General features: G+C 39.8%; 1 protein-coding gene across 2 annotated transcripts in view; it reads left to right on the top strand.

The window, feature by feature from the left end:
* sbf2 (SET binding factor 2) overlaps positions 1-24,132 on the top strand; it is a 60,221-nt gene that overhangs the window by 5,665 nt on the left and 30,424 nt on the right. For both annotated transcript variants that reach the window (XM_049718963.2, XM_049718962.2), the window contains exons 3-11: positions 15,284-15,421; positions 17,772-17,906; positions 17,992-18,102; positions 19,376-19,481; positions 22,301-22,433; positions 22,685-22,793; positions 22,983-23,096; positions 23,375-23,452; positions 23,686-23,799. In XM_049718963.2, the coding sequence (XP_049574920.1) occupies positions 15,284-15,421; positions 17,772-17,906; positions 17,992-18,102; positions 19,376-19,481; positions 22,301-22,433; positions 22,685-22,793; positions 22,983-23,096; positions 23,375-23,452; positions 23,686-23,799 (1,038 nt within the window). The remainder of the gene's footprint in view (positions 1-15,283; positions 15,422-17,771; positions 17,907-17,991; positions 18,103-19,375; positions 19,482-22,300; positions 22,434-22,684; positions 22,794-22,982; positions 23,097-23,374; positions 23,453-23,685; positions 23,800-24,132) is intronic.

The raw sequence follows: 24,132 nt of genomic DNA, 5'->3' as shown, positions 1-24,132 counted from the left end.
AGTGCACATGTTGTCTGGGGGCAAAATAGGCTGAAGACTTGTTTGGTTAGTTGCAACGCAGTCAGCATCTGTGAATGTAGTTAAAGTCAGTATGCTTAATAAACCAACAAACATCTCAGGTGTGACATTTAATTTATATAATTTGATGGTCTTTAACAAGAAACCACGCCAAAATAACTACTTAGAAATTATACTAATCACAATGTTCAATAAAACATTTCAAAAACAGCTTGAAAATAGCCGACTTCTTTTAGTCCCTCTTTTTTTTTTTCTAAATATTTGTATTCAATATTTGGCCCTAGAAAAAGAAAATTTCTTTGCAATGACAGGGTAGTCCATGCAACCATGCAGGAAGGATGGAACTAAGCAAAAATACAAGTCAGACTGGCACACGTCGCTTGAAGCAATTCAATTTCAGATGCTTTTATGAGCTCTATTTGTTGATTTGGTAAATCTATTATAAGATTCTTAACAGAAACATTTGAGTTTTTTACCGCCGACTCATGTCTGGAGTCCTGTTGCTGTCTTTTGCTACCCCCACTTACCCTGCCTCATGCGGCGGGTGTTTGGAGTTTGAGGAATGTCAGAGATCACAACCTGTGGTATTAGGTTCAAGAGCTAAGTGATGTAGAGAACAGCAGGTGTTGAGGCCAACGAGTTGCATAATATGAGTCAGTCATCTAAGCCAAGAGAGCAAACCATGAGGCATTCTCACTAAATGAGGCTAATTGTAGCCATACACTGGTTGCCTGAATGGAGCCTTCAATCAACAATAGATGAGATGGCCGACAGTTATTATGGCTGTTGCTGAATTGAATTGAGTTGCTGCCTCTGTGTCAATGTGGTCGGAGATAGCTTGACCCTTGTTTATGCAGCAGGATTTATATGGCAATCGAGGACAAGTGAGACAGTTATTTAAACATAAATAGACAAGTTGTGAGTGGGTGAGTTGAGTTTCGTGCAGGGTCACGCTAAGTCGAGGATTTCCCAAGGTTGAGGTCTGGTTATGAGTTAATTATTGGTGACTGAAACAATAGTTGTAATGGTTTATGCTATGCTTACTGAAAAGCACGCCACCACAACGTGCAAGGTGATGGCTTTGGTGTCACCTGACTGCCTGAATCGTTATCTATTTTGCACAGCATGACTTGATTAGTCGTATTAGATCGGTATCGGTTCATCCCTTTCAAATATGCAGGTTTCCACAAAAACGTTTCATTTTAGGTTTGGATTTACTTTGTCCAACTTCAAAGTCCAACGCTGCTGGCCTTTAAGTCACTCTGGGTGATAAACCATGTTGGCGCTCCTTTCTGAGAATCATCTCTCAAGTATTCTAGGGAGGTTTCATCACGTTTAAATATAGAAACACGGCCACATGTTTGACAAAATCTATTAGTTTATTGTTTCCAGATGTCACTTGAGGACGTGCACATTGTTTTTGTATCCTTGTGGGTGTGTTAATTTATTTAGCTTTCTGTTTCAGTAGGGTGACCTTGTTTTTGCTTCTTCGTTATCCTTTAGCATTCACTTCAAATGGAGGGAACTAGGAGCGCAGGTTTTCAAAATTGTACTAGTACCAAATATTGTACTAGTATAATAGTGAACATATTCATGCACGAACAGAGTGAAATGGTTGGATAACAGGCTAAATGGGATTCATGTGGTTTTGTCATTATTTCCCACTGAGTCCAAGCATCAAGGACAGAAAATAGGGTTTCGTCCTTAAATTCTTCCCTCGTACTATTTGCTCATGTGTGACAATGTTTGGTGGAGTGGTGCCAAATGACAGGCATTCCATCTTTGAAGCTTTATGAAGATCGACCATAGTGTTTAGCAGACCCACTCAGCAATTTGCATTTTGGCTTTGTGCTGCACTGGTATGTTGACTATTATTAGTTGCAGATTGTCTCTGCTCCATGAAAAAGAAAATGAGTCATTTACAAACAAGAAACACATCTGGTGAAAACAGTGCATGGAGTTGAGCACGGAAAGCATTTTGTGGTCACAACCGGCCCCCAGCAAACTAAATAACCACAGATGAGGAATGCACCAAGCAAAAGCGTTTACAACGCGTGCGCGCAAAAATGTGTTTCTAATCTTTTCAGGCAAGTGATGATGATAGGAACCAGCTCAAATCTGTTCTGGATGAGCCATGTCTTTCGATGGAGGTCAGTATATTTCCATCACATTGTACTCTCGTATAGAGTTCTTGTTGGGTGCTGAAAAAGGATTTTCGCGAGATTGTCGGACGTTCAACAAACCAAAAATATTGGGCTACGACAATTTAAATCCATTAAATCCATCGTTCAAATTTCTCGGCCTTTGTCAACATCGCCGCGCGTGCGCCCTGACGTCAGCCTTGTCTTTATTCCACAGATCTAGTATATAACTATATTGTAGCGTTAACAAAGTACCAGGACGTGGGTTTGGTAAACGGCTCTTTATTAAACGAAACAAACTTCCAAGCGTGTGGCGGCGTGGACTTCCAGACACGAGAGCTCCATGGCATAGGACCGGGCGTGCGTAATGGCCATGTCCGAGCCCCATGCACCGTTCGCGGACAGCCACTCGGCCGAGCGCCGGCCCCCGACTCAGTAGAGTAGGACCGGGCGTGCGTAAAAGCCATAATAGTTTTTCAAACCTTCTATGTCACTCCAAATCCTTAATTCCTTCAAACTCTTTGTCCTCCGTGTCACTTAGAAATGCTCACCGCTAATGATGCCGGTAGTCCTTACGTGGGTACGTTTGTCCTTTATGTAAACAACCGCCGCGGCGTGCCACTGACGTTACTTGAAATAGTAATCCCTTGGTACATCACGGTTCTCCAAACTTTCTTTCTGCTGCTCGATTACTGTTTTCAGCTGCATATTTTACAACTTGAAGTTTGTAACCTGCAAAATATGAGTTTCTTTTTGGTGCCATTTTTCTTAAGCCCACCCAGTTGATGAGTCACGGCCAACGGTGAAATTTAGAGCGCCCTCATCCAGTTTCGTCTGAAAATATATATTTTTTTCAGATGTAGTTTTTTGTTTTGTTTATTTGGTTGTTTTATCAAAGTCAAAGTCTGCTTTATTGTCGATTTTTTTTTTTTTCATATACCAAGACACACAAAGATATTGAAATTACGTTCCCACTATCCCTCGGTGAGATAGTACACATATGCATACAAGCAACACAAAAAAATCCAAGAAGGTACAAACAATGAATAAATAAGAGTGTTTGAATAAATGATAAATAAACAAATAATAATAAATAATAATAATAAATATAAGAGGAGCAAAAATGGAGCAAGTGTACATACAGCAGACAGTGGTCCTTTTAAGTGTTAATTGCTTTATTTTATGTTTTCTCTATTTTTTATGTTTTGAATATATTCAAGATAAAGATATAAAAGCATGTGAAGTGATCAACTATACTAAAAATAACATGGGAAGTGGTCAACTATACTTGTAAGTAAGTGATGTCTTAATGATCAAGTAAAAATTTGTGAAAAAAAAAACATATATAAGTCGCTCCTGAGTATAAGTCGCCCCCACCCAAACTGTGGAAAAAAAAACCCGCGACTTATAGTCCGGAAATTACGCTATGTTGTCATACATCCTCAAGTGGATGGACACGGCAACCTGTACACTTTTCATAGCTTTGTTGAACACATGCTAAGAAAACAATTAGCACATTTTGACACAAGTTGCCAATGGCTGTAATTCATGCCGAGTAACTCTACTTGCTAATGAGTTTGCCACTTGACAGCCAGACAACTTTACATTCTAATTCTCTGATACCCACGTAACTCAACACCCCAGGATGGCATTAAAAGTCAACAGTCGAACACAAAGCTGGAAACCAAGCGGATAAAAATAAGGTTATTTTATAATGTAAAATCTTTTTTTTTTTTTTGCCTGATTAATCAATAAGAATTAGAATAATGGGTGGAATACCCCGTTTTAAAAATATTCTGTACCTGCAAACTTGAAGTGAAAAAACACTAAAACATGTCCAAACACTTCTCCATATGAGCTTCATTTTATCGTTAAGTGGTTTATTTTGTTATAACAAACTTAGTTTGCTTTGCAAGTGGCATGGCACTGTGCATCTACCGCATACTCTATCGTTGAACTAGAAAGCTGTTTATATTTGTGCTCGGCTGGCCTTGTGCTCATGTTTGTGTATGTTTTATTAGTGTTGTCGTGGAAACGACACCTGTGAGGTTAAAATACCACATAATTCAGTGTTAAACACGAGGGTAAGTCTTTTGCAAGTAGCCTGCAGGCATTGTTCGATCAGCAGACTCATTCCTGCTGTCTACATCGGGGTCATGTTTACCTGCAGGAGAATATATGGAAAAGTACACATTTTGAACAGAAAGGGATAAAAGGAAAAAGGAAAGGGAAAAATATCTGTAGTTATTTTGATTGATGCATGTATGGTTTTTTTTTTTACTTTTGTCATGGCGTTTCCTAGCTCTAACTTTTTAATTGTTACATTTTGTCACAGCATTTGGCAGAAGCAAAATCAGTGATCAGGTGTTCGACATTGACATTTCATAACTAAAGGGACTTGTTGATTCAGAAATACTGATCTTTCAAGGGATTGGCTGGGCTCATGTGGGTCAGACAGAAATTCTGACAGCAGCTCACTGAAGAATTGACAATGGCCATTTTTGATATTACTGAGAGCAAGAAAAAATATAGAACTAGTCCCCTCAATTACTAGGTGCAACTCCAGATACTCCCTAAAACCACCTGAACTAAATGCAGTTTGAAAAAGAATTACGTAATAAGTCAAAAACTGAGCTGGGGTGTTTCTTGAAATAAAAACAAGAGTGATCAAAAATAATTTATTAATTTTATCATTTTAAAAGTTATTAATTTGATAATTTCTTACAATGATAAAAGAAATACAGTTGAAAGGCAGTTTAAGAAAAGACAAATGCCTTTGCCTCTGTCTCCGAGGCATGTTTTGCTCTCCATCACTTATATTAATGTCTCTATAGGTTGATCGAAAGAAAAGAAAATATTGATCATCCTTTTAAAATAACACACCCCTTGAAATTGTGTGACCTTCACTATATTCAACTCCAAGTAAACTCAGCTAGCACAGAACCTGCCTTGTCCATTTAATGCAAAAAGTATTATTATGAAAGTGTTCTCAATTCCTCGGGAAGGCCAACTTCCTATAATGAAGGAATTTGACTTCACTTGACCAGCCTGTAAACAGTTGTGTAATTTCTGTCATCTAAAATGTTGACCTCCTCTAATGAGGACCATGGCGGCAACATCCAGGAAGGACGCTGATGTTATCCACAGAACTTGCACGCTGATGGCTGAATACAGCCAATAGCTAATGAAACAGATTCCTCACATTTGGTCATGGTTATGCGAGTTAGGTAAATTATATTTCAAGATTTGGTTTCAGTTTGACTTGGTGAAGGTCAGGGTCAGTTCAGCAGGGAAGGAATCTCCCAGAGTACTGCAAGCAATCATTCTTCTGGCCTTGTTCTTGCAGATTCATCATGACAAACCTTAATGGCATTGTTCATCCTCAGCCACATTAGTCACTTATGCCCCCCCCTCATGTCGTCGACTCAAGAAAGAATGTAGTAAAATTTTACGACTTGATCCTTTGAGTCACGTCACCATCGTTTGACATGTTGCACTGCACGTCTGTCTCATGATGTTTGTAAAACATTCCGAGAAAATCTAAACAGTGCATTCCACATAGCAGGATGCTGTCCTGGCCAGTGGGGGAACGGGATCATGTGTTTGTCAGGAAGACCAACTCATGAGTAATCAATGCTTTATGTGTCCCAGTGATGCTAAACACACCAGGAAACAAAGCTGGAGCTGTCAAGGAGGCAGGACTTTCCATGCTGAAAAGTGCTGTGAGATCACCCGGAAATGGGACAGGATGAATTCAAGTCACAGGACACTGAGGAGCGCGCATAATATTTCTGTAAAAGCCATCTTGAAGCAATTGAGGCACTTCCTGGCTACAACCACCAGGGGCAATGTTGATTCACCCTCAATTTGGTGTCGAGGCCTAAAGAAGAACTTATGATATTGTCAATTTGAGGTAGACGATATCAGCAAAGGCCACTCCTCAGGGCAGCCTTAATATTGCCATTCAAATATTTATGAAAAATATCAACTCTTTCACTGCTGTAGATGTTTGTATTTGTCCACTAGAATCCAATATTCAATATACTCGTCAAGGGAAGGGGAGGGGACGCGATTCCCAAAGTAATCGATGAAAATCATCGCCAAGCTAATCGATTTTGTGACAGCCCTAGACGCTGTATATCTGTATTACTAAACAGGCTTCCATGCATGAAAGCTATCATATGTTCAAAACACCGTATAAATCTTCGGAAGCAGGCGTGTTCATTCTGATTTGCCTTTGAATAGAAATGGCTTCACAAGGAATCCCTGTATTTGTGCATTAGTGCCGCATCTTCTTCCTACTGCCGACATTGTCACCAATGAGCTCTTTTGACTTTTTGGCATACATCTCTAATTCCGAAAGATGGAGTTCAAAAAGTATTAATGTTGACCTGGGTGAGATGTTTCAAATTCTTTTGGAGGAGAAAAAAATCTAGATCCTTTTGGTGCAACCTTAGTTTCTGACAGCATAATAACATGGGTTAGCAATAAATTATATCCATTGTTGACATTTTTAGTTCTCTTGGTTCGACTGTAGGGCTCTTAGGATGGCAGTGTTATGGGGTTGTCAAACCTTTGACAAACAGCAAAGAAATTGATGAACTTTCATTGGCTTCCTTTTAGCTATATGATGAAATATGTTTTCTTGTTTGCCAAATGCTGCCGCTGTTTCAAACTCTGTCATATCAGCGCAAGATTGAACCATTTGTATCAAATGATCCCATCAAGCATGTTCAGGCAGTTGGTGTGGAACCAGATGCGTCCCACTTGGCATAGACAGTATATGCTATCATATGGCGACCAAGATTACCAAGAAAAAGGGGCCTGACTTTCCATCCAAACCTTTGAGATATTAGTTTCTGACTGGGAAGCTGCAATAAAAATAACTGTAAAACATGTGACACCAGATAGAGCGCATGCCTTTGAAGAGTAAAACTTTGCGGAGTGATGACCAGCACGGGTAAAGGAAAACATTAGATTTTGCTTTAGAAGAATTTAAAGACAAAAACGTTCAACCTCATGGCAAATTATATGGACGGTGTCTGCGTTGTGTTATTTTAAGCCATTACTACGTGTTCAGCATGTGCAGACCATACGGTTGTTCATTTGGGAAGCACGGAACAGCTGTCAAATAATTAAAGGCTTAAAATGACCCATGAAATGTTCTGTTGAAAGGACAACAAATATTTTGGAAAACCAAGTGTCGATGCTAAATAATTTATTATCAGTAGTGGCTTACCACTACTAGTTACAACCAATCATAGTGCCCCCATAAATTGTCACGGATTGTAACAACCTGCCACTTATCTGAGCTCACAACAGCCATCTTTATTTACTCTCTGATATGCCGACTCCCACATCACTCACCAGGTCAGGCACCACCTTTTGACGACCACATACACTGTCACGAATAATATAATGGAGATTGACGATGGAAATGAGAATCCCTGCACCTCACATGGACATTTGAGTTGTTCAAAAATCTATTTTTATTCAATTAATCGAAGAGATAATCTGTAGCATAATCGATTCTTAAAATATTAGATAGCTGCAGCTTTTGAGTGCCTTCACTTTATTAGAAAGGTCCACTCCATCTCAGTTGTCTTAATGTAGTTTCCGTTGAACAATAAACCAGGAATCTAACATGTGTCGACTCTGCAGATGAAAGCTGAGGACAGACTTCATGTGTTTGGTACATCACAAGTGACATCCTTTTGTTATTGTTTTAAAACTCCCGTGGACACGTGCCGAAGTTGTTCCACAAGTAGTCGTATTTCCTTTCCTCTCAGAGGAAAAGTTTCTCCTGTCCAGACTAATCACAGCCACATATTTTAGGAGGGGGGAAAAAAAGAGTCGTTCATCTTAAAAATGTCAGTTTAAGATGGGCCACCATTCGTTTATTGTCTGCTTAATGGAATGTCATTCACCGCCTGGATTTTGATGCACAGGTTTATTTATACTTCTGACATAACATTGATGTTTTATAAGTTGTAGTTGAGTTGATGATGAGCAGAAGCGTTCCTGTAGCCTATTAGTGTAGTGAATAAATTAAACGGGGCCTCTCTAGGCAGCGGAGGAAGCACCTGTTCCATAGCAGGGTCAATATCAGCCATTATCTTGGTGCGTTCTAAAGGCCGGCGCTCAGCACTCTGACGCAGGGTTTCATTGTACTCTTCTGCAAGCTCAGGATAAAGCTGTTTACCCTACTCTTTTCATTCGTCATGCTTTGAGGTCGGCACTGTGTTTTTGATGTTTTGTGTTTCGATTTTACTCATGGAATAAATATATAAAAATATGTTAATTTACACTCTGTTGAAAAGGCTTGTGATGGTAACGGTCATCTGCAGTAGAATCTGAATTTTTATTGTCATTATACATTGTTAAACAACATTGTATGCCATCTCATTAATTAGTGCAACTAACTGCAAGATTGCCTTGCTATAAATAAAGATAATATATAAATACATTGCATAAAACACAAATTTTCCTTGTACTGGAGTAGAAATGTGATGTACTCCCCTCTATTACCCGAGATTTTCGTAGCCTTACGTATGTGGCAAATGTGTGCGTGGGGGGGGATGTCTGTGTTTAGTCACAAATACACTAAACTTCAACTGTTGTACAGATTTTACATCACTTTAAAAGCGGAAAAAATATTCATTTTACTCTTTTTTTTTTATATCATAAAACTTGGCAACATGTGTAGACTTTTTATATCCACTGTATGCGATCTGGGAAGGCATTGGCAGTGCTCTCACGTCTACTTTTTGACACTTTGCAGGCAGGCAGATCTAATCATGCAAAATATGTTTGACATTCCCATGTTGCTTCATATCATTTCACGTTTTTTTTTTCCCATCAAATGTTGCAAAACAGAGATGAGCAAATTTACCAGATTAGGAGTGTTTCAATATCTAGCCAATCTGCAGTTTACAGTAACAGTTCCATGACATTCTTTGGATTCTGAGTGTGAAGATTATTTTTAATGTTTTTTTTTGTGCTGCCAGCTATGTGTACTGTATTTCAACTGCTTACCTGAATTGTGATTAAACTTTGAGTCATAACAACCAAAGTATTTTTTGTACATCCCGGGTGTAGTTCAGGTTGTGTTAGGTTAACAAGAACAAAAAAATAAGCTTCATCTGACAATTGATTCTTCATTTTACATTTTTATTTTGAAATAGAATGGTGTTTGTTTCTTGTTTTGACACAATTTCTGCTTTCAAGTTGTACGCGGTTAACTCATTGCATGTTTTCGATCTGAGGCAAATCCACATATTGATCTTGTTTCTGCAATTCTTGGTTGCTATGCATTTACACTACAACACGCAAAGTATTTATTCTGACATTGCAGTTCCTACACATATGGCATTTATGAAGCCCAAATTGCATGCAGGAGAGTTCGTAAACTTTCATAGACTATTCTTCCTATTCTGTCATTTTTTTTTTGGTTCTTATTTCAGTGATTCATCATGACCATCATGGCCATCTAAAAATATCTACAGCACCCCTAAAATGAACCATATGTGCCTACCATTGCATAACAGATTAGCAAAGCGGAACAAGGATTGTTGGTAACAGCGGGAAGCTAAGATGAACAACAGCAGTGCCATTTTGGGGAAACAATTCATGATGGAGCTAAGCCTACCTAACTGACTGCACGCAACGTTTCCCACCAAGTTTACTGCCTTGTTTGTTTCTTATATTTTATCTTGTTGATCATGAGCAATGGAGCTAGGGAGGTGAGAGATGAAATTTGGGTCATCTTGAGCCGGAGCTCTGGGGTTGTTTTGTTTGCTGCTCATCCTGTAGACCTGATAATATGACGCTTCTGGACAGGCAGCGCGCCGTTGACCTTCTCACTCCCTTCTGGCCTTTGACACCTCGGACTCCACTTTCCGTCATTGTGTTTGTCTTCCTGCCATGCGACTCTTCAAATGAATGTGGAAAAGTACAAGGTAGAAAGAAGAGGATGAGGGAAGTACATCGTGGAAAGAATGTTTTCCTGACAGTATTGTCTCCTATATTGCTGTATATTAGAGCTGCATTTATGTTCATTACAACATAAAGACTGATCGCTCAAAAGTACTCATTACCATTCCTCACTCAATGTTTTTTTTCTGTTCTCTCTTGCATCTACATCTGATTGGTGAGCTAAGCGGAGGGAGAGGAGGGAAACTGAGATTCTTGTATTCCCTACCATGTGTTCTCACTCTGTCAAGAAATGAGAAAATTTGATATAATATCATTTTGGGAAAAGAAAAGACAACTCTTCTTGGCATATTTACTTAGTACACAAAAAAAAGCCAGAAGAGAGCTAAACATTGTATATTATATTCAAACGTCAAGACCAAATTGTTATTTTGTCAAATGTATTTTACATATAAAGTAAAACGGGTTAACGGAAATTAGCATGGGTGCTACAGTAGCTTTAATCAACCACTTTAACGCACACAGAACGGCAGAGCAAAAAGCACACATTACTCAAAGGTATATCTTTCTGCTTCGTGGACACAATTAATATTACTGGGGTCAGTAGGACTAATCTCTCCCCTGAATGTTCACTAGTGCCAATAATAATCTGCAATATAGCATTGGCACAAAGGATGAAACGTGATATACCGAGGAAACACTGTCCTACACTTTAAAGAACACTGTGTTTAAGGACCTTGTGTGGTTGAAACGTGATCTTTATTCATCATCCCCCTAATAGATATACTTGCAAGTATAAGGACAAATCTATTTCCTTCCCTGTTAAAGCTCCATCACTGTCGAAAAAGTCAAAGCCTTGTGACAGTACTCTTCGCCACGAGTCATCCCCACCCCGGTTATATTTGGGCTGGGCACCCTTACTTACCAGTAGGGGTGCCGTCACAGCAGGAGAATGTCGCTCCCCCTGGTGCATTTTTATTTTCAATCAGCGCTGCCCCTCTCGTACCTCAGCGTCACGATGCTTAGCAGGTCAGACTGCAGATCTTGTGTCACGGGCGGAGGTGGTGAATAGTGCAGTGGGGTGGGAGTCAATCATGCTCGTCTGCAGCACATGATGCGATGCAGCAGGTTTAGCTGGAGGGCAACCGTTTTCTCCACTTTGACATCAATACAGCAAGCATGTCCCAGAGTTCCATTGTCACTTGACTGCAGGCTAATTTGAGAACAGGAGATGCCCCGTCTTGTTGGCTTTTGCTCTCGTGTCGGTTTGTATGACGTGCGCCGCATGAAGGCTATGTTCTATGTGTTGATCTTTGCACCTGTTGTGCTGGGAAGGATTTTTGTTGCCTTCGCTGAGCTAATTTACAGTACAACTCCTCTTTGATCGTCTCCGTCATTCGTTCTCTAATAAATTTCCCAGCCTCAGGTGGATAGAGTTGTAAATGAGACATCAGATGTACCCCTGAGCAAAGCCCTTAATCTCCGCTTCTCTGAACAGGGAACCGATCGGTCTTTGCTTATGTTGGTGGGCTTCCAGATGTGCATTTGTTTTACTGCCTTAGGATGAGAGCAACCTGGTTCACTTTAACCATCATATATCTGCTTGTAACTCATTCACTGCCAGCAGTTTTCCATATTGCCAGCCGTTTTAGAGTATTTTGACTGATCTTTCAAAATCCATAGAATAAAATTGTGATCTGTGACAATATAAGCACTGAAGCTACAAAAAAGAATCAAACGTTCTTTCACCAGAAAGGTTTTCTTTCTGGTGTTTTCTGTTACATAATCACCAGGAGATCATGGGGTGATACCACCTAAAACAGATGTTTCTGACTAAAAAGCAGAGAAAACAAGGCTTTTGTGGAAATAAACCTGTCAAGCATGTCGAGAACATTGACTTTGTTGCTAATGTTTTGCTTTTGTGACGCCTAAATTATGTAACAACAAAATCGAGGCTTTGATTGAGGCTATTGATGGAAAACTTAATATAGAGATACGGTAGAACCCTGCATACTCACAATTCAGCACCTACTGAGTTTGTCCCCTTCTGTGTCATTGCCCTCATTGATTTTTTGAAGTTCCTGAACATCATTTTACTTAATACAAATAGCTCCAAAAGTGTGTATTTGTTTTCACACACAAGTCAGTATGTGAGAAATGTTGAAGTTGCTGGTTTGAAGAAATTACATAAGCATTTTTTCCCAGTTTACAGGCACTTTTGCGTCATAAATGTTCACGATAAACACCATTTGCATTTCGTGAGCAAGCAACTCAGTCAGCACTTTTATGTCGCTAGAGCTCAAGCTAAACAGTTTATCACTTATTTCAAATAAGAGGCCATTTAGTATAATTCTTGCTTCAGTTCATTGCAATATGTCCTCATCACCACCTGTTTGTATACATTTGAGGTTCTTGCACAGTCATGTCATTTGGTGAGGCAGTTCTAAGTGGCTCTTGATTAAAATGATTGCAAGTGTAAAATATTTTTTTTAACATGCGCCAGACCTCAAGTGCTTCTTTGTAGACCCTCTGGTCAGTTTTTACAGCAAAATTCTGGAATGATATCACAGAGCTGGACTCATCTTTTCAATGTAACTAGCCCCGCATGGCTCTATCAAAGTGTATAATATTTGTGTCGCTGTCTCCCATCCAACCATCCATCCATAAACACTCAGTTACGCACACAGGATGTTATATCAACTGTGATCGTCTGAGGTATTTGGTCTGCGCAGTGTTGATCTCTCTTTTTTGACAACAATGAATGGCATAGTTGGAATAGTTTTGGACAGGATTACAGTTGTCATCCTCGGGACGCTTTTGGCGTGAGTGGGCGCTTGCTCGCACACCTACCCCACAGCACCACAATACGGGTTAAACAGATTTCCTGTAAGCCATTGTATCCGCTTGAATATGGTGGCTTCCTGGTCAAAACCTTCACGTTGAAGAAGCTCGCGTTCTCCTGAGCAATTTCCGCTCTCAATTCCTGTTCCTTCCTTTTTACATACGCTCCTACCATTCCACGCTCCCCTTTTCCTTTGTAAGTAATGTTAGTAATGTCAAGTTGTTACTCGAAATAGAGTGACAATTTAGTCAAACCTATAGCACGTCCGAGAGAAATATTTGATTCAAAGCCAACACCTTTTCGTCACAATTGTAATCACATCAGGTATGAATACTCTGTATCAGCAAGTACTCAAATGTATATAGTATCTGTCGAAACAAAGTGTTTTAACAAACACCAACCAGAACTATCACTTAGACATCCACAAGTCTACCACTGAGCATCTGACAGGTGTAGCACTAAGACGTTCTTCTTCTTTTCGTCCTATAACTGTAGTTCCTTGAAAAATTAGAAAAGTCAAAAAGCAAAGGTCAAGTTAATCATTTGATGCTGTCTGAAATCAGGTCATGTGAGGCGCTCTGTTGACTCGCGTGAGACTGTCACGCGTTATGACCTAGAACATTTTTCCCTCATATCCAATTCAAAAATTTTACAAGCATTCAGGCGTGCGGGGATTGAAGTTTCACTCTAAGGAGTCTAGTCCAACATCTACATAAATTATTTGTCCCAGGACTGTTTTTCTTCATTCAAATGTCTCTATGGTGTTTGTTATTGTACATTGCGACATCAATTTGTCAATCCAGGTGTCACTCACTCACTTGCCCATTGGTTCACTCGCTCACTCATCCGAACTAATCCACTGTCTTCTTCGTGCTGTCCAGCTTTCTCCAGAGAGCAGTCAAAACATGGTTTCAGAGCCAGGCCAGTTTAGCCTCCAGCAAAAACACAACAAGAGCAGACACAAACACTTAACTGCAAATGCGTGTCTGCCTAACATATTTTGGCACCGCCTCTCCCACACTTCTTCAAAGTTCGACCAACCTCAGTTATTTGTTTACCTTTGTCACTTGTGAGCAACAGAGGTTGGCTGATTTACTGTCTGTCCTGTAAATCCATACTACATATAAACATATTATGATGTTTGTGGACTAAAACTTCCTTTAGTGCCATTTCAAAGTCTGTCCGAGTTCCATTGTCTGCAAATGACTCTAATGACAGTTGTAAAACTTAGAATTTATCTTCTGTGTGTGGAAAATGAAAAATAAATTCCAGAACTATTCTGGAAGATGTTGACAAGATCATATTTTAGTTAACTCTCAATGAGGATGGCATTGTCATCCTACCGTGCCGTACCGTACCTAAACGATCAAATTATATTAAAAGAAACTTGTATGATAGAAAGATGTTGTATGCCTTATTCGTCCCTCTTTATCCAGCTTTTTTATTTGCTCCTATAAAGGGAGTTCCTGCAATTTTTGTCAATGTCTCAAAAGGTGTCATTGGAATGCCATCTTTTATTTGGCTTTTTTTTAATTTATTTTTTTATGATGGGACACTCACAGTTTCTTAGCCAAGGCATTCTTCTTCATATGACCATATCACTTCCAGCTTTAATGAGTAAAGTAAATTGCAACACATCCTGTTTGTGTTCTTTACAGGGCCATTAGGAATGAATATGCTACTGCCTGGTCCAATAAAGTAATTGAATGAGCCCTTAGTCTCAAAAGATAATTATCAACCCGATAATTGTAGAACTGTTGAAAACCCAGTGAAGCCAGACTTTGCTGTGAGTGCTTCTAGCAAACTGCATGAGTAAAGAAACTCCCCCAAGTCAGCCTCGGGGGCTTGTTCACATTGCCTCTGCCTTTGCAAACATTTTTCCAGAGATGACCCAAGGGCTAAAATGATCTGCAATTTTATCGCGGAAATGATGGGTGCTCGATGACTCCCCCTTAACTGTCGCCGAGAACACCGGCTTCTCTTTTGTTGGCTAAGAAACCACTTGGCGCGACGTTTTGTTCTTCGAAGCTGTCACTATTTTTGGACGTACAATATGTTTGCCGGCGAAATACGATGTGACACACTGTTGTGTACACTGATAAATAGAAATAAGGGCCCAAGCTTCACTACTGATTTATGGACATGAAAATTGTGATGTCGTAATTAGTGAGGGCGAATCTTTTTAATATTAATTTTCTTCTGGTGTGCACAAACTACAATCAACTTTAATGAATTATTTATTATCAGTCTTGAAAAACAGGAATTTATCGTTATTACCTTGTACAAATATGTCTTGCTGCTGTTAACATATTTTGTACACGATAATCTTAGTATCTTATTATTTTTACAGTTCTGCCAGCCGGGAGGTTGGAAGCTGTCCAGAGAGAGAAAAGCACCCACTTTCTTCACTGTCGTGCTGACGGATATTGAATCAGACAGACACTACTGCTCCTGCCTCACCTTTTATGAGGCTGAGGTCAATCTACAGGTAAGATTGCATACCAGCTGTAAACCTTTTCACCGTGATGTCACACATACTACTAGGTAGCAGAAATTCCCATTGCACCACAAGTAAACAAACCATCGACAAAGGAAGAGCAAACTAGAAAACTGAGTAAATGACTTGTATGATGACTTAAGTTTTTCATACTGAAGTTGTCCTTTGTTTATCTTGTTTTTGCAATCTCATGATGTCCTCCTTCACGTGCCTTCAGATCTCATTGGACTTCAAATGTTTTAGTTGATAGAATCTCTGTTCTAGTCCAAATTCCTTTGGACCTCTGGGTACGTCAGTTTGTGAGGTTTCTGATTAACTATGAGCATCACCAGCCCCCCTACTTATCCCAGAAGTGCTGCACGAGCCTCATTAATCCTGATGTAATGAAATATGAAATCTCGGGCTCCTCATCCTCTTTTAGATTGCCACGATACAAAAATTAATTTTGTTGAGTGTGAAGTACCTTCAGTTTGTCACCTTCATGATGCTTAAAAGCCACCAGGGGTATTTTGGCTGAGCAAGATGATGCTTCTCATATTCTGTTTTCCGTTATTGGATTCTAATTTAGTTTTTATTTTAATGCTCTTCTGCATTTTGTTTTCAGTTGTAGAAACGCATATGCGTGACATCGTCCATTGTTATGACAAAACAAACGTCAGCATAAATGCGGACTATTAAAAGGCATGCTGGATGTTGATGGCAGATATATAATAAACCTTTCCTCACCCTTGTTTTTTTTTTTTTTTTATTCACTCACGCGTGCAAGTCGACATCCCCATCTATCATTACCAACAGATTGATTTGGACTTGATTAGTGTATGATTACAAATGACCTCGTCTCTCCCTGACAAAAGCCCACACAATACCAAAGTAATTGTTTCACTATGTTTGTCTTTGCGAGAGACCTCCAATGGGTCCTGTCATTTTGCCCATTGTGATTTCACATCCTTTAACATGTGCACGGCAGTCGTCAATCACATTCCAGATTGATCAGCAAGTCTTGTTTAGTTGAGGTGGAACCTCATAAAAGTCTGTGTCATGTGTCAAAAGGTGGACAAGTCACTACATCGGAATCTTCCAAATAAACAATTGTTAATGATCTGTTCTTTTTTTAAACTCACAATTAAACTGTGTTCTGTGAATCAGACCATAATTATTTTCATCCCTTCTGGTGTGCAACAAAGAATACATTTCCCCAGTGGTGTAAAAAAAACATGGGGCAAATTACCACATCAAAAATAACCAAAAATAGCCTCGCTGTTTTGCGGAGGAGCCAAATGACATCCGTTGTTGTTTTTCACTAGCTGTTCGTTACTAGTTCTTCAGCTGCATAACTCACTGCAGGCCACACCATCTTTTTTCTGTCGGGTCTCAGTCCTCCGCAGACATTTGATTGTAGTCAACTCGCTTATGAAAAACTCCGAGGCCTAATTCACTAAAAACAGAATGTTTTTATTTTCCCTAAGCAGATTTGCTCTGTGAAAATGTCCCTGTTGCAAATTTTATCTGCTGGAATTGTTCTCTTGTCACTTGACTGTAAATTAAATGCAACTGTATTGTACCACTTTTTCTTTGACTCAATCAATCTCAGCCTGATAAGGAACTGGGACTATATTTGGCCTTGTCCCGACATCATACTCCAGCAAAACAAACACACATTCCTCAGTTCTACATAAGGCACTGAAGATCTTCTTGAAACGTGACATTGTTTGAACAGTCTTTCGTCTAAATGAATCTTTATCTGCCTAATCAAATTTCCGAGAGTCCAGACAGGTGGCAGAGGAATGTTTTGCGTCTAATAATTGAACCAAATCCTAAAAATAATGGTGAAGTGGGACCCCCGTCTGAATGAGATATTTTCAGATTCTTTTGGCATGTTTTCATTGCATGAGGAAATATACTAGATTTTGATAAGGGCTTTAGTCAGGAATGAAGTATCCTGGCTGAGGCTTGAACGAAGATTACTTGTTCATTGAGCTTGTTGCATTTTTGGTCGCAGCTGACATTAGTTATAATGTCTAAATTCATGAATCATAATTTGCTGGATTTTTAAAGGATGTTTGCCAACATTAGAATAAAGACGTAATTTCACTTCCAACATTGTGCAATGGATCGCATCCTGTATTCCACTCCTATTTCTGATTGATGTTTTACATTTTTTCTGTTTGTGGGACCCAGCATCCTTAAACTCAAATGTGCCAGTCGGCTGTTCAGAGTACACCAGAAAAGGAATCTTAAACTAGGATGTGAATTGTGCTACCATGTTCCACTTTATGTGGTTAAAGTCCAAGGCATTGTGTTAAAGTATTTGATTAAAATGCCTGTTTTTTTTAAATCCCAGGGATCTAAAAGTATTGAGGTTGACGAAGATGAAGATGAAGAGGTGGAAGAAGATTGCTTGATCCAGCCAGCTCAAGTGTTTGCACCAAAAAGTCTCATCCTTGTGTCCAGATTGGATCATCCAGAAATATTCAGGGTATTAAGACACGATGCGATCGATTTATATTGTCTTGTTCAGAAAACCTGCATTTTGTATGTCTCCGTGTGTGTCGTCCTACCAGGGTTGTTTGGGACTGATCTACACCGTGCACATCGATAGCCTTACATTCCCTTTAGAGGGTTTGGTGGCCAATCTGTTTATATTCCAGGTTCCTGTGGCTGGTGGATCCCAGGTATGTCTTCTTCAAACTAGAGTATTTTGTATTGATTTTGATTATTTACCGTCGGAAGTGGTCATGGCTTGATGATGACATTTTACAACAGTGACTGGCCGGATTTCAACATTGAGTCACCAAAGTCGAAGGTCGAAACAGTGAATGTACCGTTTTTTCCCCCCTACTGTCGCAATGTCATCGTCAGAATAAATATCTTACAAAAAAAGGATCCTCCTATCTAAGGCTTGTGCTATTATGTGTTGTTTAGGATATTCTCAGTCAGGATTTGGAACGCATGAACCGTCTTTTAACAATTCTCAGGATTTATGAGTTCAGTTTCTTTTCAAACAGCAGTAAGAGTAAATAAACTGGAGCGTTCTCAACACGTAAGTGTGCCTTTCGGCAAGGGAACAGACACATTAGTCCAATTAGCACATAGTAAAATCTTTCTGGTATGTGAGGAATTGTATGGATGAAAAAAACTTGATTTTCTCAAGACTTTAATTTTCACTACTCTTGCTACATCTTTAAAAGTCTCCTGCAAACTATGATGGCTGTTGCATCAGCACTTTTATCCATCTGTGTTGCACACATCATGAAGACACATGACACACACATGACACACAAGCAAATCATTAAAATTAAATGTTTTCAGTTTGATCGTTGACATTTGAGTTGTAACTGTGGGCCCATTCAGCACTCGCTAGAATGCTCCGGATTGTCTGTAATTGATTCCAGAAATCTCTGAACGTTACCTTGTCACAGCCAGAACGTGGTGTTCCGCAAATAAAATGAAAAAAATCCACCGGTGTCTCTGATGTAAGCTTTGACTACGTAATGATTTGACTTAGTAGCTAACTGCGACCTGTTTGACGAATGCTGCCCTTTCCGTGGGTGACACCAGTGACATCGCTATGGACACTACCAGATGAATAAATCCTAAATAAATTGAATGCTAAGGACTTGACTTGGCCCCAGTCGCTGCTCGTTTTAATAGATTCATATCAGTCGTGACAAACAAGGGCTGCCGCACAAAATGAAGCTTCATTGGCAAAGGAATATTGACGCACAATCGTGTGCTAATGACAACTTCATCCATCGTTGAATAACAAACGCTATCGCTCAGCACTGTGTTGTAACGTTAGTTTTATAATTTTTCAAATAAGTGTGTGCAATGTGCATTGTTGGGATGTCACTCCAAAGTCATTTGGCTTCTCTGCTCACCTCGCTTTCATTTAAATGAATAAGTGTCACGTTTTCTGCCATTTTTTTCCTTGTTTTTACTCTACAGAAGCTGATTAGCCTGGGAGCAGGCGACCGGCAGCTAATCCAAACTCCTCTGAATGACACATTACCTGTCACATGCAAGAGTGTTGCTTTGCTCTTCCAGCAGCTAGGTGCGTTCCCAACACTGACTACCCAGTTAGTGATCCTTTGACACGAAGCCTACATAATGTATGTCTGCCCTGTCATTAAGTCACAACATCGTCAGGATGGTGTGGCTTTAATAGCTTACCCAAAAATATTTGACACTTTAGATTGCCTGGAATCTTGCACCTTTTATTTGTTCTTAATCTTTTGAAATAATATTGTAAATCATTACTCATAATCCGCATCTTAGTTGATTTAACTCAGCATCTTAATATCTTTGACATGACGTGGTATAAGTTAAGTCAGTCTTATCAGATTTTGGAGCCCCAATTCTTTTGGCTAAATCACAAGTGCAGACCTTAGAGTCAGGAGACATTTGGATTTATTGAATTGTAAACGTGTCTGAGGCAAGATTAGAAGGGTTTGACCTCCCATTAGTGATTCTGCAATTTGCTCCAAGCTAGAGCAAGCACATGATGAAGATTTGATGGAGATTTGATGACGATTTTGATGTTGGGCTCCCGTGGCTCCATTTGCACAATAGAGCATAAGCCATTTGTGCGGCCGGTACAGTACGTGCCGAGTTCACTAAGACTTGCGCAGCTTTTAGGATGTTTATCCATTACAGAATTACTATTCCACATAGGCCACTAATGTACATGATGTATGTTGTGTTTTTAGACTTTGACCTTACTTTTGAAGTAAGCCGACGAGTATCTGTGATCTTGGAGTGAATTAATTACAAAATCTGATTTACGATGGAAAATTGGCATTCGTCTAGCCTCATTTGGGGACAAGAATGTGCTTGTGATCAGATTTTATTTCATTTTGTGAGTGTTTGTGAGGGGCTATTTACTCGATATACTTCACAAGGTCGTGAGGAAGTCATTGTGTTTGTGGCCATTCTCTGTTAAGGAAACAAAAGCATTTTGACAGAAAAGCAAACCACTCCAGTCTTTACACACGTCTCTTTATATGTGATGCTCAATCCTGACTAAAATCATCCAACTTTATTTTTTATTGAAATCAGTATCCCTCCCCCAATGACATCCGCTTCGTTAAGCAAGCTAGATTTGTTAGTAGGACAAACTTTGTAACCAAGCCAAACCAACAATTTCCTTCTGACTGACTCTGACATATAAAACCTGCTAATCAAGCAAATACAGAGTCAAGCACGTAACTCTATCTAGTGTATTTGCAACAGGGATAGACCAACAGTTAAACCCCAAATTTTTCATACCCCAGGGGTAATATGAATAGTTTTGAGGGAACGTGCAATTGGCATGATTCATTTATGTTTTTGTTCAGTCTATGTAGTGTAATTAATGGATGCCTGGAGGGATATAGTAAGATATGACTGAGCAATTTGAGTATGCTAATTCTAAATTTGGTCAAATCCCTCCTAAATTTCTAAAACACAAAGTACAGTCTCTATATCCCTCATCTGCCAGTGCTGCTGTTATAGCAACTAGTGACGTTTTATAACCGTGCCTGAGTCCTTAATCCCTCTTTGATTGTCTGCTCACGCAGTATTTGTTTTTGATCGTTCTCAAAGCGTGTCAAAGTATGACTTGTGTTAATCATTTCTCAGATTCCTCTCCGGTGCTGTCAGTAATTTATTGGCGTCTCATCCGCAAAGAGGAGAAACGTAGCATTTCCACTATTTTGTCCGCCCTCCTACCCAAATAAGGATCGCAGAAAAAGACGTACAGACTGGCAGCTCGCCACATCTTTCGGTGTGCACAGGTCACTGAAGTCAGAGGAGAGGAATGTGTGTTCAACATGTCACACTGTGGAGGAAGTACAGCCCCCCTGAGCCCCCCCGGGAGTGAGATAAAACCGGCCAACAAGAGTGTTGCTGTTTATTTGTTTGTTGCCTTTGTCTCGGCTGTTATCAGGCGCTGCTGCTGTCTCTTTTTATTTAAGGCTCGGAAATGTGTCACTGTTTTCACAAGATGAGTAAACACCTGGCTCTGACATTAAGCCTCGGCCTCGTCTCTGTAAGGAGAGTTCGTCATATACGTACTGTAGACCATTAGTATGTGTTTGAAATCTACTCAGAAGGAAGAATTTGCACATCTTCAACATTTAAAATGTTCTCGGGTTCTTGTTTGTCAGTGTCGAGCTGCACCCGGGGTGTCGAACATTCAGCCCCAGCGCTCCCAGTGGACCAGACATGTCTGCTGGTGTTCCTCTCTCTTTTGTCATTCCCATGTGTGATGAATTAAGCTGTCAGATGCTTGATAGGAAACAATAACAGGAACTGTGAACTTAGAATCTTCCTGATTGTCACACTGGTATTTGAAACGTTATTTATAATTAATGTATGAGAGTTTTTCATTTCCGTTCTTTGACCAGACATTAAGACTGTCTTCACGAGTCAGCTATTTAAAGGCCTTTAAATAGTTGATGCTGCCAGCACAGTGATACTGTATACTTTAGCACTGTATTGTGGTGGTTACTTGGTTATCATTGGAATATCTTTTTTTTTTTTTCTACCAAAGTGTTGCACAGTACTTTAAGAGCCCCTTGATAAAGTTGATCATTAGTATTTGACTCTAGTCCAACCTGTCATCCAATTAAGCTAATAGTCGATTAACCCAAATAACCAGTCTTACACCCATCGCTGGCACCGAGCATGATATTTGTTGAATTTCATCCAGTTTTCCCCCAGAGGCCATTAATTGGTCCTATTTTCTCAGTTCCTGAAATTGTAAATAACTAGTAGTCGATTACGTTACATAACCAATTTGGAACAACGCGGCCATTACATTCAACATCCCTTCCTCCAAACACCTCGTTAATTGTGCTTTCTTTGTTTTCTTTAATTGTTTCCCTGTTCCAGGAATTCAAAATGTTTTGAGTCTGTTTTGTGCGATTCTGACTGAGCACAAAGTTTTGTTCCACTCCACAAGTTACCAGAGGCTTGGGGAGGCGTGTCGCGCATTGGAAGCTCTTATGTTTCCCCTCAAGTACAGGTCAGTGTGTGCATTGACACTTTGATCCTTGTCTTCAGTTTCACAGTCAGCACTATCTAAAGATATTTTAATAATTTTATTATCCTCCTGTTGAAGGGTTGTATTGTGGTTTGTTTATGTTTTTAACAATGTGCCGGGAAATGTGCTTTGTGACGCTCAATCATTTAGTTCATTTTTTATTTCCTTTTTCCTGGTCTTGCTTGACATATAATGTGTGTTTATCTATGCGTGTGTATTTATTATCTTCGTAGTTATCCCTACATCCCTATCCTGCCTTCACGCCTACTGGAGGTGCTGAGCTCGCCGACACCCTTTATCATTGGCGTGCACTCCATGTTTCAGAGTGAAATCCAGGATCTGGTGAGTGCAGAATGAAATGTCTTAATCGAAATAGTTTGGAAAATGTGATGATGCAATGTTTAGTACACATAAATTAATCTGTCCTTGTAGAGTTTTGATTTAGCTGCCTGTGTCACGTGTTGCTTCTTGCGGAATTCCCGCCAGGTGCAATAAAAGCGCCTGATATGTCAGTATTTCATGTGTCACCAGTTGGATGTCATTATCGCGGACCTTGATGGAGGCACAATCAAAATCCCAGAGTGTATCCACTTGTCTCTACTTCCTGAACCTCTGCTCAGCCAAACACAGGCGGCTTTGTCACTGGTAAGCATGTCAATGCTTCTTCGTTCATTTCTTTATTTTTTTTCCCAGCATTTTAACTTTAACTCTGTTTCGGTCCAAGGACTGTCCAGATTTACTAAGGAAAATGTTGTAAAACTTGGCAGTAAGACACTTAATAAACAGTGACGAGGGGCAAAAACAAATAAAACATTTAAACTCAACACAAAACATGCCTATCTCGGAATAATATCCCTTTTATGAATGGTATGTTCTGCTGCTGTTTATGGAAAATTGTGATGTGCAAAGCTTGCCTCTTCTAGGTATTGCATCCTGATCTAGAGATTGCAGACAATGCGTTCCCTCCGCCTCGCGCTGCACCCTCCAACCTCAAATTGTTGGTAAGTCAGCATCACCGTCACATGGCCTCCCTTTGCCCATAGTTTGACGTCTTCCTCCCCCATGAGGACAATGCTTCTGCTTTCAACAAAAGGCCCTTATTCCAAGAAGGTCACACTATTGAGATTCCGCATCAACTGACTGTTATCTAAACTCGATGATTAATTGATAATCACAGTGATGTTGCTTCACAGTTTTGAGATGCGTATGTTGTTTGTGTCTGAATGTGTGACAGGACAAAGAGGTGAGGGCTGTCTTTCTCAGGCTGTTTGCACAACTCTTCCAGGGCTACAGGTCATGCCTGCAGCTCATCCGTATCCATTCTGAAACTGTGATTCACTTTCACAAGGTAAGATAACAAGTACCAATTCTGTGCAAAACGAAGTTTTCCTGTTAATCACCGATATTTTTAGCAAAAGCTTCCCATAAAGCAAATGTACGTGTAAACATCCAGGAATCAACAGACTATTAGCATGATTGTCCCTTATTGCTTGGTATTTATTTTGTTTGCCGGACGTTGTTTCCATTGTAACGTCAGAGCAGATCATCATCAGCAAAGTACCCCACATGGATTTTGTTATAATCTTGTTCGCGTGTTTTCCTGAAATCAGCAAGTAATGTTTCAATCAACCCACAAACAATTGATGTTGCCTCAGTGACATGCCTTCTTAGGTACACACAA

This window comes from Syngnathus scovelli, chromosome 4, assembly GCF_024217435.2.
Source record: "Syngnathus scovelli strain Florida chromosome 4, RoL_Ssco_1.2, whole genome shotgun sequence".
In the NCBI taxonomy this organism is placed as follows: Eukaryota; Metazoa; Chordata; class Actinopteri; order Syngnathiformes; family Syngnathidae; genus Syngnathus; species Syngnathus scovelli.
The sequence above is the reverse complement of the archived record's forward strand: the minus strand, read 5'-3'. Positions and strand labels throughout refer to the sequence as shown.